Source organism: Monodelphis domestica, chromosome 8 (assembly GCF_027887165.1).
Source record: "Monodelphis domestica isolate mMonDom1 chromosome 8, mMonDom1.pri, whole genome shotgun sequence".
In the NCBI taxonomy this organism is placed as follows: domain Eukaryota; kingdom Metazoa; phylum Chordata; class Mammalia; order Didelphimorphia; family Didelphidae; genus Monodelphis; species Monodelphis domestica.
Genome location: NC_077234.1, coordinates 201,960,722 through 201,982,316, shown reverse-complemented (window position 1 = coordinate 201,982,316; position 21,595 = coordinate 201,960,722). Strand labels below are relative to the sequence as shown.

Genomic DNA, 21,595 nt, shown 5'->3' with positions numbered 1-21,595 from the left:
TCTTTACTGATAATACAAATTATGTCTAACAGGAAGAGAACAGGAAGCTTTTTGCAGGCAGTATTTTACAATGGATCACATAATTACAGTTACACAACTTCCTGAAAGATGCAGAGAATAAAATATTCCACTGTAGCCAATGTTCATTGTTATTGATGATTGTTGATTCTAAAAAGTCTCTGATTTGGTACAGCAAATGCTACTTTAAAGGTTCTCTTCCAATGAGATATCTTCCCCGCATGTGTTAAAAATTATAAAAGAGGGCTTAGAAGATGCAAAAAATGAGGGAACTTTGTTCAATGACTGTCTGATTACCAAGCAAGGAATAAAACATGGTGAGGGGTTGGTATGGGCAAACCACATGTAAAGGGGTTTGCCATTATCATGGAAGATGTCCAACACAAAGAAGAATCCAACCACCCACAAATACATTCATCCATAATAGAGAACTATGTGTCCATAAACATAACATGTATTTGTGTGTATAATGTATAGACACGTTTCCACACATATGTGCAACATGTATGCCTTGTAGTTAGTCATGAAAATTAGCAGCAGGAGCAAGAGGGGACTAAGAATCTCAGTCTAAGTAAATGTAGAGGTCAAGGAGAATATTTCAGTGACCTGAAGAAATTGCACCAATGCTTTAGCCAGGATGGACCTAAAACTGTACCTGGCTGAGGCACATCTGCTGGGAAGAGGACAGTTTTCTCATGGTGGCTAGGCTGGAGAGGAAGACTATGCTTATGCTTCCAATGCTCTTTGTGATAGAGGTGCATGTGGACTGATGGGTGTGCAAAGTCTTCTAGGAACAAGGTGGCTTAAAAGGAAGTGTTTCTGGGGTGAAACCTAGGAACTCTGGGACATGTGAAGAAAAAACTGAGTGTTGGTGTCAGATGATGTCCTCTATGAAGAGCATTCAGATAAGTCCAGAAGAGGAAAATGCATGCTGTTACCCTCTTGGGGATCCCAGAAACCTTCCAAGATTACCCTGACCTGAGAAAACTGTCTGAACGTGGCTTGAAGACTGAAATCGTGGACTATGCCTTTATTTCCTAGTAGTCCAGCTCTAGAAAATCTGAGGGAATAGAGAACAACCTAAAGTCTAAGGCTTTTATTGCTGGGAATAGTGCTATTCAGCCTGGGCCAATCACAGGCCCAAACTGGGTTCACAGATCAATGGGTTTATGGATATAAACTCACTCACAGGGGCGAGGGGGAAGGAAACTGAGGGAACAAATGTTGACAGTTGATAACTGATAATTTTGCCTAAAACCTCAACAGACAAATACTATGAGCTTTATTTCTGCATTTATTTGACCTGTTGTATACAGCTACAATTTTGATTTTATGTACTGTACCTGATCGTGGTGCATAGATTTTTTAAAAACAATTATTGGGAATATTCTACATGCAAATCAAAGCATGCTTATCATAAATTCCAAAGCTGTATGTGGGTACCTGATGCATTTGTAAGGAATGCATGCTTTTAAAATTTATTTTATTTTTATCAATCATATGTATTAACAAATTTCCATTTAAGTTTTCCAAAATGGTATGATCAAACTTATCCCCCTCCCTCACTTCCTTTTCCCCTCCCAGAGCTGGCAAGTGATTCGATCTGGAGTATACATGTTATATCGAGGAATGCATGCTTTTTTGCCAGAGGGTGAAGAGATGATGTGCATCAAGTGCACAGAAACAGACTCAGTGAGAAGAGGACTCTTCTTCCCTTGGTGCCATGGGCCATAGAGATGAGCCTGATTGGACAGTAGAGTATGACATATTCTAGAGAGCACGGAACTGTGCAGACATGGTAAAGGTTCTAATGGATAGAAGTACAGTTTCGCAAAGATGGAAACTTAAAAGGAAATTTTGTTTTTAGCTGGTTATCTTTGCAAATGGAAATCTGAGCTGGGCAACTAGTAGTATAACTTTCATGTTGGTCATAGATGGGATCCCAGGGAAACAGAGGAGAAAAAGAAAATCTGACAAATCAAGACTTAGGGGAGGGGCATTGAAGATTGCTAGGGCAGTATCCAGGCATTTAGGCAATCTGAAGCATGGTGAATCACAGTTGCCATTAGCCAAACGACAAGTAGAAGCAGTGAAGACAGAGGTTGGTACTTGTTTCCAGCTTTGATGGGCAAGCTTGATTATACTGGAGGCATAAATAGCCCTCCTCACACTTAGTGTAAATTTTGCAGGAATTGTCTGGGGAGGAACCAAAAAGGAAGACTGCACACATTCAGAAATGTGCATGTGGTTGTTTGCCTATTATTTTTACAATTGTGGTCTATTGTAGTTGGATATTTTATACTGTTAAGGTATACTATTTTTTTTTTAAAACTCTTACCTTCTGTCTTAGAATCAATACTGTGTTTGGTTCTAAGGCAGAAGAGTGGTAAGGGCTAGGCAATGGGGGTCAAGTGACTTGCCCAGGGGCACACAACTTGGAAGTGTCTGAGGTCAGATTTGAACCTAGGACCTCCAATCTCTAGGTCTGGCTCTCAATCCATTGAGCCACCCAGCTGCCCCAGTATGCACTATAATTAAATAAGAAACTAAATTATGAAGGCCTTAGAAGTTTCCAGGTAACTGGATGGGGACAAGTCAGCTGGGATGTCATAATAAATTTTCTCTCCTCCTTGAAAAGTAGTTAGGTGGCACAGTGGATAGAGTATTGGGCTTAGATTCAGGAAGATCTGAGTTCAAATATGGCATCAGATGCTTACCAGCTGTGTGACCCTGGGCAAGCCACTTGACCAGGTTGACCTTAGTTTCTTTATCTGTAAAATGAACTAGAGAAGGAAATGGCAACCACTCCAGAATCTTTGCCAAGAAAACTACAAATGGGGGCAAGGAGAGTTAGACATGACTGAAATAACTGAACAAAAACAACAACCTCATTGAAATTCTGATCTGGGTGGATCCAGAGTGGCATGCGTTCCATATATGTCCATAAGATAAAGGTTTATGTCACTGTTAAGGATGAAGGTAACAAGATTGAAGGCTGCAGAGTGGGAAAAGTACTGGATTACAGTCAGAGGATGTACACTTAAACCTTTACTTACTACCTATGTGAACTTAAGCCAGTGACAACTTCTTTGGGTTTTAGTTTTCATTTCCATAAATTGAGAAGCTTGGACTAGATGGCCATCAAGATCCTTTTCAGCTTAAAATATATGTTCTTATGATCACAAGGAATGCCTTTCTTTTTTCTAGTTTACCAGAGTAAAATGAAATGTTCCTTGAAAGAATTAAAGAAATCCTTTAAGGGAAAAATAAAGAGGAAAAAGAATTAGAAGAGGCAGAGGGAAATTCAAACCAGTGTTGGGAGCCTGACAAGTGGAAGTGTGCAATAGAAAGAAGGACTCCTGAATATTTCAAACTCTTCCACTGGAATTGGAGCTGAACTTTTGGGAAGGAAGTAGCTTCTTGGATTCTGTGAAAAGATAGAAATTCATGTTTGCCACCAAAGTAACATGACATTCCATACTGTTTAGAGAAGAAAGAAGTCATGTTGGTTGTTGGCTCCCTGTTGAAGAGAAACTGACCTCCACAAATGTTGACCTGACATAAATAATTGGAGGGTATATTGTCTTCTAAAAGTATGTATCTGGGATGAAATGGAGAGTCTCTTGAGACTTGTCAAATATGATGATCACTATCCACTTTCTGGTGATTCATGTGGGCCATATGATATTGCCAGAAAGAATCTGGAAAGATTTGCTAGGGATGATAAATTCCCAGAGAAGAAACTAAAGACCACAGGGGAATATAGGCGATGTTTTATCTATTGAAAGCTATGGGCTTTGGAAGAAAGACAAAAAGCACATAAAATAATGAAGTTAAGAGATGGTGCTGGAGAATAGGACTTAGACTTCTGGATTGGGCTTTATTATACATGATGGTCATGGGAAGATTTCATAAAAATGAGGCTGGCTAAATATATTTGCCAAGAGACTTGAGGATCTTGGTAAGAGGACTTTAAATTAAAACCAAAGTGGGAAGGATAAAGCTACCAACCTGCACTAACTCTAAGTGGAGTCATAATTATGTGGGGGTGACTGTGACTTTGTCCCAAGTCTCCACAATCAGGGTTGGAAGGAGATCATGCTTCCTATACAAAGAGTTTTTCTGCATGGTAACTATTATTTTTATGGCTCTTGGTTCTAAAATGATCTAGTCACTTTTCTTATGTCTCCATTGCTATGATATTTATCTCTGAGAGTTCATCTTCTTCATCCACCATCTTCCAACTCTCTTAAGTCTTCATCCATCTCCCAATTTTGAACCCGGTAGTCCTTAATATATTCTACCACAATATCACTTCTTAGGAATAGGATGGACTTTTTGGGAATATATAGCTTTGTAGCATCTTGATGTCCAGAAGAAAGCATCATGATGAGCTGGACATCAGTAACTACACCATCAGAGATATGAATTGCTTTGACTACTCATTCTTATACACAGACACATCCCATCCATGTACCGTGCCCACAAAGGTTTCTGGGATCCCTATTGCATAGGGTTCCCTGGCTTCATGTTAGCTAGACCCAAAACATGTTCAGGGTGTAAGCCTTTTGTAGTGTTATAACTTGTAGGAAAAGCATATCTGATATGAACAAGGGGAATTTTTTCTTGTTCACTTTTCTATGCCATTTAGTTATCTATCCTTCATGATACACTAATGTGTCATTTCTAGCTTCTAACACCCCAAACCAAGAAAAACAAGATGGGCCTTTTAATATACATTTGGGGGTTGAGGAAGAGGAAACTAGATGGCTCAGTGGATAGAGGCAGGCATGAAGATGGGAGGACCTGATTCAAATATGATCCCAAGCACTTAGTTGTGTGACCCTGGGCAAGTCACTTAACTTACATTGCCTAGTCCTTACTACACTTTTGCCTTAGAACCAATACATGGTATTGATCCTAAGATGGAAGGTAAGGGTTTAAAAAACTATATTGAGGGCAAAAGCAAGACCAAAGAAGACATAATCACTGCTAGGGGCAGATGAAAGAGTAAAAATGATTCAGATTTCATTTTACTTGATTTTTCTTCACTAAAGAGATAGCAGTTCAGCACTGTGCTGATAGTAATTATTTTATAGACGTTTGTTGAAATGTCTGATGACATAAAGTAAACAAACATTTGTTAAGTGCCTACTCAGTCTAAAACACTGTTCGATGATGGAGATCTGAAGATAAAAAGGAAATATTCCCAGTGTTCAAGAAGCTTATGTTCTTGGGAGGCATCACTGTGAACACAGTTAATTTGCCATTTTCTTGGGGACATGCATTTGCTGTGAACCCAGATAAGTGAGACAAAGTAATTTGAAAGGGAGAGAAAGCTTCTAACAATTGGGGGATCAGAAAAGGTTTGGAGTAGGAGGGGGCACTTGAGCTAAGACTTATGGTAAGCTAGAAATTCTAAGTAACGAAAATCAAGAGGGAATGCATTCCACCACCTAAAGGGAAGAGCCTGCCTAAAGGGATGGAGCCTGGAAATGGAATGCCAAGTTTGGGGAATAACTAGGAGGTCAAGTTGAAAGAGAAATGGGAATTTGGTGAACTGAGATTAATTAGTCAACACCAACCAAAAATATTCATTTGATTTCAGCCTACTTTAATAGAAGCATAATGGAGCAGCTGGGTGGCTCAGTTGATAGTCAGACCTGGAGATGAGAGGTCCTGAGTTCAAATATGACCTCAAACACGTCCTAGCTTTGTGACCCTGGGCAAATCACTTAATCCCAGTTGCCTAACCCTTACTGCTCTTCTGCCTTGGAACCATTACGTAATTTTGATTCAAAGATAGAAGATAAGGGTTAAAAAATCTCCAAATAGGAGAAGCATATCTAGAGTATCACATTAAAATCTTGTCACCACACTTTAGGAAAGAGAATGAAAAGCTGGACTGTGTCCAATGGAGAGCAACTAAGAGATCAAGAGGACTCAAAACTGTCATACTAGGATTCATTAAGTGAATAGTGGTGTAATGGAGGAAGTTAAAAATGGAAAAGAGAAGATTTAAGGAGTGATTTTTAAGTACTTAAGGGCTATAATATAGAAGGATTAGACATGTTCTGCTTGGTCTCAGGGCACCTAAGAATAAACGGGTCAAAGTTGAACAGAGATTGATTTCAAATCAACACAAGGAAAACTTTCCTAACAATTGGTTTCATGGGTCCTGAAACATGGTTATAGGACAAGCTAATAATGGTTGCATCTAACCCTGACCTCTGAAAATAATAAAATAATTAAACCCTTACCTTCTGTCTTATGCAGAAGAATGGTAATGTTTAGGCAACGACCCAGTTAGGAAATCTCTGAGGTCATATTTGAATCCAGGTCCTCCCAACCCCAGGCCTGGTGCTCTATCCAGTGCACAATTTCCTTCAGTTTCATGGCTAAACAAGATGGCATTGCCAAGGTGGGAAGTGGAAGAGAGAAAGAATGCACAGGGAAATGTGCCAGGCCTGATGGAGTTGGTTAAGATACCAGTGCCTCTTGCATTTATGGTGAAAAAAAGGTTGTGTTTGGAGTCAGAGATCTTGGTGTGAATTTATGTCCTTCTCTTAGCTAACCTTAGACAAGTCACTTAATCTTTCTGAGAGTCAGTTTCTTTCTTTGAGAGGTTCTACTAGATGCCCTTAAAATGTGCTTCCATCTTTAAAGTCATGATCCTATAATAAGAATTACTCCAAGGAGTAATGGATTATCTCAGGAGTTAATGAATTCCTTATTACTGAAGATCTCCAGTTGAAGGATGAGTGTCTGCTTTTTAAAGAGGCAATAGGGGGAATTTTTGTTCAGGTGTGAGTTGGCTGAGATAGCTTCCTGGGTTTCTTCTAACTCAGTCATTCTGGGAGTCTGCCTCTAAATAAGCTGTGTTAAACATGTGGTGTTACTTCTGTGATTTAAAAAAAAATCTTAACATAGCTACTTTGTTCTCCTTTAAAAACATGCTCACCAAACTCAATTCCCACTAATTATGGGCTTGATTATTCTGTTTTGTACTTCATGTTCTCAAGGATTTAAAATCTTTTTTTTTTTGCTTTTGGGAGAGGGACAGTACATTTTTACAAGTAATAATGTGTACTACCATGCCAAGATCTTTCAGCTTTAGAACTTCAATCTCAAGGATCAGTATGTGATAGAAAGCCAATGTTGAAAGCTTAAATTCTGGATCCTTAAGCCAAAATTCTAAAATAAAGGGGGGGGTTGCTTTTTGTTCAATACAAACTAAACAGATCCTTTAAGAAGAATCGACTTCCCCCAAAGCAGTTCTTCTTGGGCACTACTCCTACTGATTGACACAATACCAAGAATCTAAAGAAAGGTCTTCCTAAGCAAGTCAAAGGCATTCCCACACTGAAGAATTGAGAAATATATACATATACATGTACATACACATAGTGTAAGTCAATAAGCATTTATTAATCATCTACCATGTACCAGTAGAGAGACAAATATAAAAATGAAATAATTCCTATTCATAAGAGTTTTACATTCTAATGAGGGAGATAACAAGTACACACATGAGTAATATTAGAATGAACACAAATGAATTAAAAGTAGTTAAAATGAGGTATTTTGGTAGGGAGGCACTAACTGTTGGGATGGATAAGCAAAGTCTTCATGTAGGAGGTAGTGCTTGAGCTATGTCTTGAATGAAACGAGAGAATCCAAGAGGAGGGGGTAAAGAAGAGAGTATGTTTCAGGCTTGGTGGATGGTTAGCACAAATGCCAAAGAACAGGAAAAAATGCTCTGTTTGAGTCACAGTATAAAAGGGCATAGAACATGTGAAGGGAAGTGATTTGTAATAAGGTTGGAAGATAAACAAAGGCCAGCAAATAGAGGAATTTATATTTGTTTGAAGAGGAGTTTATTGAGTAGGGAAAGGAAAATCTCTTTGGAAGTTATATGGAGGATGGATTGGATGGGATGAAGCCTGAAATGGGGAGCTCAAGTAGGAGGCTACTGAAATAATTCAGGTGAAAGGTAAAGAAAGTATGAAACTAGGGAGGTGAGTGTGTGACTGGAGAGGAGATAGATGCAAGAGATGTTGTAGAGCTGGAAATGGCAAGAATTTGACAACCGATCAGATATATGGGGTGGAGAATAAAGAATTGAGCATGATATCAATGTTGAAAAATGGATGACTAGAAATACAGTGGTATATTTGACATGGTTTGGAGAGGGGAGGAAAGGTAATGAGTTCTATTTTGGGCAGATGTTGAATTTGAAATGCCTATGGATTATCTGATTTGAAATGAGCAATATGGGATGGGAGGACATAGGGATTGCTTCATTCTTTATGTTTTTATTCCTAGCACTTAGTGTTTGGCACATAGTAAGTGCTTAGATAAATGCATGCTGATTGGAATTCAGGAAGAAAGATTAGGGATGGAGATACAAGTTGGAGAGTCATCTGAATAGACAATAATTAGAACTGTTAGAACTAATTAGATACATGGAGAGAGAGAAAAAGGTAGAGAGAAAAAAGAGAGATCAAAAGAGAGAGAGTATAGGGGAAAAGAGAAGGCCAGGACAGAGCCATTGGGTACAATTGCAGTTATTAGATATGATATGGATTGTAATCCAGAAAAGAAATTAGAGAAGAAACTGCCTGGTAGGACAATGAAGAGAGAGCCGTGCCTTGAAAACCTAGAGAGGAGAAAATGTCCAAAAAGTGAAGGTGGTCAATAGTGTCAAGTGTAGGAGGAAGGTCAAGAAGGTTAAAGACTGAAAAAACATTATCAGATTTGACATTTAAGAGATCATTAATAATTATGAAGAGAGAAGTTTTAGTTGAGTGAAGAAGTTGAAGGTAAGAATGGAAAAGGATGATAAGTATGGAGAAAGGAAATAGAGGCATTGAATGTAGACAGCTTTTTCTATACATTTTACTAATAAAAGGAAAAGAGACGATAATTTGAGAGAATTATAGGATCTACCAATTGAGCAGTGTATGACAGTTAATAAAAGTATTTTTTAGAATGAAGAATACCTGAGCACATTTTTACACAGAAGCTTCCTTCATTCCTAAACTTGAACTGGGTGTCTGCTCTCATAATCCTACTAAAAAATAACCTGTCAATGGCCATCTATTAAAATTTTTTTAACTTTCTGTCCTAGTAATAATTCAATGACAAGGGCAAGAGGTAGGCAAATAGAGTTAAGCGATTTGCCTGTCCCTTAACCCTGCTTGACTAGCCTTTGCCACTCTTCTTAGTATCAATTAGAATTGATACTAAGGCAGAAGGTAAAAGTTTTTTTTTTTTTTAAAGAAATATAAGACCTCATTTAATGGAACAATGACTGGAGAACTTTTTGCAACTTGGATATATGGCACATAAACTGATTTTATATTGCAAATTTTAAAGCTTGGAGTTAATATTTTAAAAATGAAGAGGTAAATTATATTTTGGGAAAATCTCCCTAGTCCAAAAGTTGTATCATCTTACAGTAATAAGCTGCAGAAAGGCAAAATAAACATTGAATTGTGTGAAAAGGTAATGTGGTGCAGAGGAAAGAGCAGTTGGATTTAGAATAACAGGACTTGTGTTCAAATCTTGACTCTGTGTCTTTCTACCTGTGTAGCCTTGATCAGGAAATTTACCTGACCCGGGCTTCAGTTTTCTCATTTGTAAAACGAAAGGGTTGGACTAAATGGCTTCTGAGGTCTTTTCAGGCTCCAGAGCTATGATCCTATAACTATGCCTTTCACCTCTGGTGACAGCAAAACACATTTATTCAGCTCAGCATTAGAATTGGTAAAAACAAAAGATTTCCTGCTGGGGAGATTTGGAGATGCATTGATTGTGATTGACTGACTGCCTAAATGTATGATTACTTCATTCACAGGGATCACAAAGATCTGATAGTCAGTAGTTTTCAATTACTGAACTCTCATCAACAATCCCCTGTTAAAAAGAAACCAATTCAGGAATACATTCCACCTAGATATTTAATGAAAAGTTTAAATGGAAAACAAAGGAAAAAATATCCTCAGTGGCTTCTTTTTTCTTCCTCTTTTTCTTCTGCCCTATGGCTTAATATTCAAAGTATCTACTTATTTTTAATAGTTCCTAAAGTGGGTAGCTCCTTCCATTTAAAAACCACTTTAAATGTTCCTTTAAGTAGTTTTCATGTTCAAAATTATTCAATTAAAAAAGTTGATGATTAATTCATCAAAACAGGATGCACTGAACATATGATATTTAATTGCATAGCATTTTGAGTAATTCTTGCTTAGGGGTGATTCACTTGACTACGCATCGAAATGATTAAAAAAATTCATTTCTGATGCAAGCAAAATTTGATTTTGGAGCCTTGTCCCTCAAAGCAGGTCCTGATTGCTTCTTTAACTCCTGTTTATATAATTCTACAAAATTTTGGCAGAATTCGAGAGCACATACCAGGGTGTTGGCTTTTATGAACCCCACGGGATGTGAAAGTCAAGCTGACTGGATGAACTTTGGCTACATATTCCAGACAAGCACAATGACTCTATTTATCCAGACTTGGCAGCCTGATTGCAGATTGACTCTGTGGGTAATAAATTTTCACAGCCACAGAAGTTCAGCAGCAACCAACCTGATCCTGAGATGAAAAATGCACCCAGGGAAGCAGAGTTGGGTTGCAAAAATATGCAAGATTATTATTCCATGTATGAGTACCAGTCACCTAATTTATTTGATCACTGATTGACATGCATGGCACACTGATTTCAGAGAATTTTTTTAAAGCTCTGCTTTCTGTTACGCAATTGTCATATTGTAAAAGGATGGAGGGAGGGGGGTGGGTGGGAATGAGCCATTCACAGAGCAGTTGGCAATCTGCTTTTAATAATTATACCCCAAACTGATTTAAGTTATCCAGAGACCCTTTCAGCAAAGAGCAGAGAGTTGGAAGGTGAATGTTTCTGGTCCCTTTCCATATTGGCGGGACCCCCCCTCCCCATCCGTAGGCATCACGATTCAGTGCTTAAACCTATCTCACCTACCACCTTGTCATCTTCAGGCAACAAAGCTTCAGACACTTTCGGAGAGACTTGAATGCGGAAATTATTACTTTATGCATTATAAATCAAAAAGAATTGGCTCTTTAACTTGCAGATTTATGTTAACTACCTAGCTATCTATTAAATTAATTGTGTGCTCTTCAAATATTGATTGGGGATTAAAAGGTAACTTTTCTTCGATGTGTGTGGAGTAAATTATGCCAACAGGAAAATTTCCCTCTGCAGATTATATCCTATGATCGCTGCCTGTAAAATTAAAATTGTCAGTTTAAATGAATAAACTATGCTCATTAGAAGAGAAAAATGCAGTTATATAATTAAAATTAAAAGACTGCCTAATATGTGTGGATAATGTAATTACTGCAAGCTGTAGACACACACAGAGGCATTCAATTCTGCTCCCTGTTCCTTTACCTTTTCTCAGTTCTTAAGCCCATATATTTGTCATCTATGAAACATTGTCCACAGTTGACATTATCTTGGCTGCTCCTTTCTGAGTCTTAATCATGTGTTCCTCTCCTCATGTCTTGGCTAAAGTAATTTCATCTGGATACTTTCTCTGGGTATAACTCCCTGAGCTTTCCCTGGCTTAAGAGGCAAGAGCTCATCATTTCAGAGGAGGATTAAAAAAAACAAGATCCATTACTCTTCCCTGTTTTCCTCAAAATCCTTCTAGCCATTAGCCCCTCATAGATTTCTGCTGTCCTACGTCTTCTAAATTCTTTCCTTTCTCTTCTGGCACTATATCACTTTGGACAGCTAAGACCAGAAGTTAGAGAAGAAGTCAAATATTATTATAAAAGGGATAAAGAATTGGGAATAGAACGACGATTTTATTGATAGAGGGAACTTTCAGAAAAAAGTTCCAGAAGAAATTCCTTCTACCAACCTTTTCAATATTGTATAGTTTTATCGAGTTGTCTAGAACATTTGGAAATTAAGGGACTTGCTCAAGGTCATACAGCTAGTATATGTCAGAAGCAGAACTTGAAACCAGGTATTCCTGTCTTCAAGACTAGTCCACATTCATAATGCCAAGCTTCTTTGTTAATAACTACTAGAACATGTACGCAAGGAGCCTGGGGAAATGCAACCACAGATAAGCATTTCACCAGTGATCTTGTTGTCAGTATCAAGTAAGTTATTGGCCTATATCTAGTTTCTGCCAGACTGCTTTCAAGCTTTCCTAACAATTTTTTAATCAAATAGGGAGTTCTTATCCCCAAACCCTGGATCTTTACTTTTGTCAAAAACAAGGTTACTCTAATTTTTATCAACTTGTATCTCTCAGATTACTAAAATGATAAAAGGGCAAAATAACAAATGTTGGAGGGGATGTGTAAAAATGCGGTTATGAATACACTTGGTAGAACTGTGAACTGATCCAACCATTTTAGAGAGCAATCTGGAATTATGCTCAAAGAGTTATAAAACTACGTTTACCTTTTGACCCAGCAATAACACTATTAGGTTTATTTTCTAAGGTGATCAGGGAAAAAGGAAAAGAATCAATATTTATAGCAGCTCTTTTTATGATGGCAAAAAACTGGAAATTGAGGGGGTGCTCATCAGTTGGGGAATGGGTAACCAAGTTGTGGCATATTATTATGGTGGAATACTACTGTGCTTTAAGAAATAACAAACAGTTTAATTGTAAAAATAACATGGAAAGAGCTACATGAAATTAGGAAGAAGGAAATGAGCACAGAACCAAGAGAACATTACATACAGCCACAGAAATCCTAGTTGAAGAATAATTGTGTATGTCCACATTTGGAGAAAGGACGATAAATAGAAACCTGAAAGACCTTGTTTAAATATACATATTTATTTTTGTCAAGTGATGTCTTCTCTAGTGTGGGGAGGGAAAAAAAAAGGAGAGTGAGACACCTGGGAGTTTTAATATAACAAATAAAAAAATTAAACAAAATATCAAATAAGTTATGAAAAAGATGACATGTTTGCCAAGGGTGTTTTCTTGTGTCATGCAGGAGGTCCTAAGCAAAGTCGGAAAAGAAGTTCCCTACATATTCCCATTTGTGGATGAAATTGTGCTGTCTTAAGCCCTGAAAGAATCCATTTCAGTGACTCTTCATAGAAGGCAGCACAACATTGTGAACAGAATGCTGGGACTTGAAGCCAAGAAGACTTATGTTCAAATTTACCTAACATACTAGATATGTGACTATGAATCATTTCATCTCTTTACACCTTAGTTTCCTCATCTGTAAAATGAGAAGGTACAGACTTGATGACTTCAAAGGAAAAAACAACTGTATGAAAAATATGTAATCCTCAAGTAGTTCATCCATGTGTGTATGTATCCTGGAAAGGCAATAACCAATTTTTTATACATTCAAGTATAATCAATTTATTTTTTTCATGATATTTGTTGTCTGTCATATATAGTATTCCCAATGTTTTTTGAAGAAAGTATTCATGGGACATCTAGCTAGGTGGCACAGTGGATAGAGGGTCAGGCCTGAAGTCAGTTGACCTCAGACACTTAGTAGTGTGACACTGTACAAGTCACACTGTTTGCCTCAGTTTCCTTATCTGTAAAAATGAGCTTCAGAAGGAAATGACAAGCCATTCTACTATCTTTGTCAAGAAAACCCAAATGGGGTCACAAAGAGTCAGACTCAATTGAAATGAATGAGCAACAATAGTTCAGGAGATAGGTATGAGGCTTCTGCATAGTCTATAAGTCTTTGATGCTTCTTATTTCTTACAAACCATATTTTCTAAAATATTTTTCTCCATTGTCCCCAAAACTTTGATTTCTATTGAAGTTAGTGAGTATTAAAAATCCTGATTTAACTCAGATGACCTTCTTGAGTTTTTCATATTTTTTTTCTACTTCTTCATAGTCTCTGACAGAAGGCACAAAAGTTGCAATTATTTACATAGTGGTCTTTATATTAATATCGATCATGATCACTACAATGCACGATGACAAAATGTCCCATGAAACATTGTTTCTGTTGCTTTTTGCAATAAGATATAATAAAATATATGACAAAGACCCCAAAATATAATCTTTTATTTCCTTTTTGAAGGTGAGATTTTGAGTCATCATTTCATTTGGCTCCAACTTCCTTTATCTTTTGGTTTCATTTATATCCAGGATGTTAAAATAGATATATTTCTTTAATAATACTAGGTTGCTAGGCAAAAATCTTAAATCTAGAGTAACAACAACTAAGTTAATATGTATAAATAATCTAAAATATTGTTGTCTTAGCACTCTGCCCTCTTTTCTACTACTTTATCACTGATACTGTAGAAATAGAAAGGCAGTTAGGTGGTTTAATAGATAGTTTGCTGGACCTGGAATCAGGAAGACTCATCTTCCTGAGTTCAGTTCTGTGTGCCCCTGGGCAAGTCTCTTAGCTCTGTTTGCCTCAGTTCTTCATTTGTAAAATGAGGAGAAGGAAATAGCAAACCATTCTAGCATCTTTGCCAAAAAAAAAAAAAAAAAACAAAAGGGATCACAAAGAATCAGGCACAACTAAACAAAAACAACAGGAAGGGGCTACAAGAGACTGATGACTATGTGTGTTTCTTTTTAACATCCATTGAGAACGCTTGATAAAAGAAAATTATAAAAGCACTGAAGAAGAGTTTCCCCACAAATTCATCCCTAGTGCCTTATTGTAATGCCATGGTGACCTTGTGTTTTCAAAGGCAATGTCAGTTAAGGGCAAATTATGTCATATTCTTTGCCCTAGTAATAGACAATGTCTGTTTTCCCAGGATCAAACTCCCTAAGTATGGGAGACTCATCACCAAATTGATTCATTGGCAATAGCCCTCAACACAAAGAGACATGTAACTTTATAAAAATGAGACTGTTGAATCCAAAGTGTTTCTTTCTTTGAAGAGGAAGCCAAAATAATCTTCTCATTTGCTGAACTCCGTGAAAAGAAGCAGGAATAAGATTCGGATCATCACACTTGTTTTGTGTGGCACAACCTATTAGACTATTTTTAGATAGTAGGTATCTCCACTAAGATCATCCCAAGATGGTATCTACAAATGAGTGAAAATCTCCTAGGGTTTTTGAATTAAGGCAGATGAAAGATAAAAAAGGTAATGACCTATTCTTAAAGGAAGAAAATGCAAGGCATGTTTACTACAATACTCAATGACAAAATGTATCATGAAGTGTTGTTTCTAGTGCCTAAGAATGTAAAATATAATCAGTTATATGATATAAAGCAAAAAAAATAACCTTAACATATTAACACATTTCTTACATCATGTAGGTTGTTATTAATATAACATTAACTTGAAAAAACAAATTCAGATTTCTGTCAGCTTGTAGTGAATTCAAACTTAAAAACACAGGGTAGGGAGTTAGCTGCATGACTTAGTGAATAGTTAAAACAGACCTGAAGATGAGAGGTCCTGGGTTCAAATCTGGCCTCATATACTTCCTAGGTGTGTGACCCTGGACAAGTCATTTAACCCCCATTGCCTAGCCCTTATTACTCCTCTGCCTTGGAACTGACACTCAGAATTGATTCCAAGACAGAAGGTAAGGATTTTTTGAAAAGGTGGAGTAGAAAAATTGTGCTTTTTCTTTTTTAAAATGTCCATTCTGCTCTACTCTTAAATGCCTTATTCCTCTAGTTTTGTTTTGTCAGTGATTACATGGTATTACATACCCCTTTCCTCAATGATCTATCATTTGGAATTATCTACATTTGCCAAAATGATTTCCTGACTTGTCAAATTTCATTTTGTATCAAGTTTCACATTTCCCTTATCATCACTGACATCTTGCTCATAAGCCTCACAATTGGTTTCTGCTAAGTTAACTTTTCTTGAAACTTTCTATTTATCTTCAATTTTGTCCACCTCCACCTCTATATATAATTTGAATCTGCGTGGCATTTGGTGTTTACTTTTGTACAAAATACAATATTTCAAAATCAATTGTATTTTATCAGTATTCTATTTATGAAGAAGACACTGAAATGTCATGATGTCTTCACTTGAAATGTTAATATACTAATGAAAAACAAAACCAACAGTTTAGATATTTCACAACTGTGAAAAACCAAAAATAATGTCTACAGGAGTACTGGGAGTGATGCTAAAATCTGAGATCTTGGGTTAGAAAAACCTTTGGAGGTCATCTAGTCTAGCCCACTCATCTTGCCCAAATTCATTTTAGAAGAAGCACAGTTTTGGAATTTGAACTCAGGTCTTCTGTTTCCAAATGCAATGTTCTGTTGAAGACACACTAAAAGCAATCTCCCCCCCCCCCCTTAACTGACTGATATTAACAGTATTTGTAAACCACCAATTGATGCCTTGAGGGGATAAATCAAAACCAGTGACGAACATTCCAAGCAAATCTCTCAGTGAAGATGAATAACCTGTCACTAAATATGTGGTTCTATTATTCAATTCGACAGTTTAGCTAACCTCTACCATGCTTCCTCTAAATATTAATGATGTCGGTATAAGAAGCCTTAATATTTAATACGTTACCGCTTACATGTTGCATTAGTAAAGATTCTGTAAGCTTGGCTGGTTAGGTCAGGGTGCAGTACTAATGAAATCAAGGCCACAGATCCAATTCCTCTGAGGACTCTTAGCTCTGCAGAGGAGAAGCTCATTTTTATGGTCACAGACTAGACCTCTGGTCTCTAGCCTCTTGTTTTATAAAGGCATGCTGTTGGCCCTACTGGGGACTGAGTGAGAGGGGCTGCCCAGCTCAGAGAAAGCCTGCCATCACAGAAACAGCTCAGAACACACGTCTTAGTGACACCAGGCCAGTAACACCATCTTTGTCTACAAAGGGCAGAATAAAAAAATAAACAGCTCACCTGCTCGTTCTCTTCTTCGTCACTACTTAACTTAAGGTCATCTTCTAGCATTCTGGAAGAAAGGAAGGGAGAAAAAGGCATTTTAATTGACACAGTATTTTAACACTCAAATGACATTTTTATTTCTATAGACATTCACTAATGAGGCCACTTATTTGATTTGCTGACTTTTATGTTTGTTTGTTCTCTTAAGCACTTTGCAGACAGCAAACTTCTACTTCATGACCATTAATTCCCACAATGAGAGAAAATGTGCAAGAAAATTAACCTTGGCAGGAATCTGACCAAAGGGTTCTTTCCTCTGTTTCTGTAACCAAACCAAATGTGCCCTTCTGATTGGTGCCTGAGATAGCCCCTCTGTCCTTATTCTTTAAGGAAACTGGTATGCCTATAAAAGTAACATGACTGATTTTTAGGTAATCATAGCAGAATTAATGCACCCAAATGTGTGCTGGCCTATTTCAAAGAATCCACGTGCAAATTCTGCTAGGTAGAGGCAGAATCTTTTTGCATTGGTTCTTTGAACAAATTTGCCCTCCAGAGACAGTTTAGGATCCACACAGGACTTGTAATTCAACAGACTCATTAATTTATATTCACAACTCTTTGGACCTCAAAGAGCTCCCCCCTCAGCTTTAATTCATTAGACTTAGAGCTAAATATATTTGTTTTTTGAAAAAACAAAATTCAACCACAAAAGGTGAGAATGTGTCACCATTGGGAATTTTCCGATGAATTTACTTGAAGGCAATTCCTCAGACTCTGAAAGTATTTTGAGGAATGGAAGCATCGTTGGAATAAGGGTAGTTTTCTAAGGTGACTACTTTGAAGAGAACAATATCTTTTGGATGTGAAAGTTCCAGTACATACGGTCAGCCATGTGAACTAATGTGCTAACATTTTGAACCATTTCAATACATAATTGGTTTATTATCATTAATCAAAATATCTGCTCTGCAACTGACAAAAGGTTGAACCCAGGAGAGAACATAAGGAATGAATTTGTCCTTGGAGATGGCAATGGGACAGGATAGTTACCCATTGTTTGGGTTCACCCACCTCTCTCTATTCTGGGGCCAATAAAGCCAAATAAACTTTCCCAAAGTTATCACTTAAAATTAAAATCACAAAAGTAGCCCTGGCAATTTTGTGGACTTTGTTTGCAAATAAATATGAAACTCATTATTTCACTTTGCCATAAACACATAGAAATGAATCTCATTTTCAAGTCACCACAAATGTTTGACCTGACCATAGGAATGTGAAGGCAGTGCACTTGTGGATGTGTAAATTTGGTTATGGCACATGACTTTTGTATTCTCCCAAAGTGTTTTCATTCAGATTTAACACTCAACTTTTTAGCCATAAGGCTAAAATTCTAATCTTTTAGGGAATATTTCTGATCTGTGTATATTTGTTTGCAGGCTAGTTTCCCTATATAAACTCCTTGAGGGAAGGAACTGTGTTTAGCTTCTTTCTTTGCTTCCCTGAGGCATGGCACTGTGCCTGGTGCATGGTACATGCTCAATATATGTTTATTGATTTATGCTACAACAAAGTTACATTCTTATATACTGCCATAGTCTAAGTCCATCCAGGCCAGGTTTCTGTCATTGTAGGGTCATATTCTGGAATGTTCTGATTGTTCTCTCTGACATCAGGATGTGCCTAAAGAATGTGCTTCGCTTTCCTTAAGAACCCATTAGGGTTATATCATCCACGAATTTATATGCAATATTTTTGATGTGATTTCCAGTTTATACTGTATTCCATATAATGATATAAAGGTATAGTGGAAACAACCTTGAATTGGGAATCAGAAGGCCTGCATTCTAATTCTTCATCTTTAATGACTTTCATCAAGTCAATAATAACAGTAATAAGTGACAATTGACATTTATATAGCACTTTAATATTGGAAAAGCATGGTCCATAATTTAATTTTTGTTGACAACTTAGGGACATAGGTACTCTTATAATTTCCATTTTTACAGATGTGTAAACTGAGACTCAGGCTAAGTGATTTGTTTGGAGTCACAAAGCCAAGAAGTATAATGGTTGTGATTCACACCCAGGTCTCTTTCCACTACATCACACCTCCTCTAGTCTTTGATTCCTCCATCTACAAAATTAGGGGGCTGACTTCATTATGATATTTTTCCAAAAGCAAACTCTTTCAAGTATTAAGAGAGGAGTTCCCCAAGTTTTGACCTATACTTTCACATTTCTAAATTATGGTCATTGGGGGCATGCCACCAGATTGACTTCCCTTATAGGATGTTGCTTGAAGCAACATTCCTTGGCTTTTAAAACCACAATAGGCTATCATTAGAAGGAAAGGCCTGAGGTTTCTGCAACATCCACTGCATTTTGTCCTTTGCCCTTGAACCTCACAAACATGCATGGTTGGTTTCAAAGGAGGCTGCTGGCCAGTAATAATCATACTGGATAGTACTTTCACACTTGAAAAGCAATTTACAGATATCCCTTCATTTTATGCTCATAATAACCCTGGGAGTTAGCTGCCATTGTTATCTCCACTTTTGAACAGATGAGGAAACTGAGGCAAACAAGGATCCTATTGCTAATAGGTGTTTGAACTCAGATCTTTATTCACTCCTTGTACCACCTAGCATTAAATGCTCTCCTCTGAGTGTTCTCCAGTTGAAGAGCCCAAATGCCATTTTGGTAACAAAGCCTGGAAAAATTGAGCAATGTTTTCCCCTTCTTCCTCCCCTGCTAAGAAAACAGCAACTGCAATTTTGTTCATCTCAAGAAGGCACAGCCTTGTAAGTAAGCATTCTGTGTCCTGAAGTATGGGTGGTCCCTTCAGCCAGTAAATGAGTGTAGAGAAGACAGGTAATCATTTCAAACCACCTTCCTGTCACTGTGCCTAAATCACACAAGGGGGTGGCTAAGGAGTTTAATCTCCAGATGATTAACAATGCATGCTTTTCAGACCCACTGACAACCAGGGGAGGAACACACATATCCACAGAGGGCGTGCAGCCCAGTCAGACTGCTAGAATTAGACATATGTGTCTGTCAACAGGGCTAGGAAACACCTACGACAGGAAATTCCCAGAAATTGAGGGCAGTTGTGAGAGCAACAACTGAGATTGCAGTCAGTCCCTCCTTACCAGGGTAGCAGGAAGTGGGAAACAAGTATTATGGACTCATGGCATGTCGGGGCCAGAGGATATCTGATAACGCAATCTAGGACAAGCTCTCTTATTTTAGAGATAAAGGAATTCAAATCCAGAGAGGTGAAGATACTTGCCCAAAGTGACACAGTTAATTACACATATGTCGGTCTGCTGACTTATGATTCAGTAGTTATTTCCATTAGCAGTATCCATTCTCCAAGTCATACTAACACACAGAGAGAAGCCTGAGCTATAGAAAATTATTTTTGGGAGGGTCCAAGACTGAAGCAGACCTAGAATTCTAATTGATATAGGACACTCCTGATGAATAATCCTCCCTACCCCGCTGCCTCCCCCCCCCCACCCTACCAATGCTGATTTGTACTTGTCAGCAATTCAGTTTTAGATGCCTGGGGCAACATAGCTGTTAGAAAAGATGGGAAACCGAGTCTTCTGGACTCTGAGGCTCTATAAAAATGGAGTATTCAGTTGTTTCAGTTGTGTCAGACTCCTCAGGACCCTATTTGGGGTTTTCTTGGCAATGATACTGTAGTGGTTTGCCCTTTCCTTCTCCAGCTCATTTTACAGATGAGGAAACTGAGGCAAACAGGGTTAAATGACTTGCCCAGGGTCACACAACAAATAAATGTCTATGGCCAGATTTGAACTGAGGAAGATGAGTGCTCAAATCTGGACTAAGACACTTACTAGCCCACATCTTTTAATTTGAGTCCTGTTTGATCCTTCTAGTTTTATTATTTGTTTTTAATTTTTTGATATGTAGCTATTCTTTCCATTGACATTGTTGTAGTTACTGTGTCTATTGTTTTCTTGGTTTTCCTCTGTAGCACTTCATGTAGGTCTTTCCCTTCCTCTCTGTATTCATCATATATATATCATTTCCAAAATCACAGTATCCCATTTCATCCATGTACCACAATTTATTTAGCTATTCTCCAGTTGATAAGCAATTACTTTGTTTCCAATTCTTAGCTATTGCAAAAAATACTATTATAAATATTTAGGGTTATATGGAGATTAAAAAAAAACCCTTATCTTTCATCTTAGAATCAATACTGTGCATTGGTTCCAAGGCAGAAGAGTGGTAAGGGGAAGGCAATGGGGGTCAAGTGGCTTGCCCAGGATCACATACCTAGGAAGTATCTGAGACCATATTTGAACCCCATACCTCCCATCTTTAGATCTGGCTCTCCCACCAAGCCAGCTAGTTGCCTCCTTCCACTCCAGACTTTTAAAAATGGATGGTTTCCTTGGGGTGTAAGTCCAATAATGGAGTCTCTGGCCCAAAGGGTTAGGATATTTTAATCACTTTATTAGCATAATTCCAAATTGCTTTCCAAAAACAATTGTACCATTTCACAGATTCCCTAGAAGTAAATTAATTTGTCTCTTTTTAAAAATGATCCCTCCAAAGTAGGCTTTTGACAATTTTTTGGGTCATTTTTGCCAATTTGAAAGGTGTGAAGTAAAACTTCAGGGCTGTTTTGATTTGCATTTCTCTTATTAGATCTTTGGCTAATTTTTTTCCATGTGGTTCTGAATACTTTACAGT

The 21,595-nt window shown here is 37.6% G+C and overlaps 1 protein-coding gene across 4 annotated transcripts in view; it reads right to left on the bottom strand.

Annotated features, from left to right (window-relative positions):
* The window catches only part of AFF3 (ALF transcription elongation factor 3), a 669,714-nt gene that overhangs the window by 108,918 nt on the left and 539,201 nt on the right, over positions 1–21,595 (bottom strand). For all 4 annotated transcript variants that reach the window (XM_056807135.1, XM_056807138.1, XM_056807136.1 and 1 more), the window contains one exon: positions 16,877–16,928. In XM_056807135.1, coding sequence (XP_056663113.1) covers positions 16,877–16,928 — 52 coding nt within the window. The remainder of the gene's footprint in view (positions 1–16,876; positions 16,929–21,595) is intronic.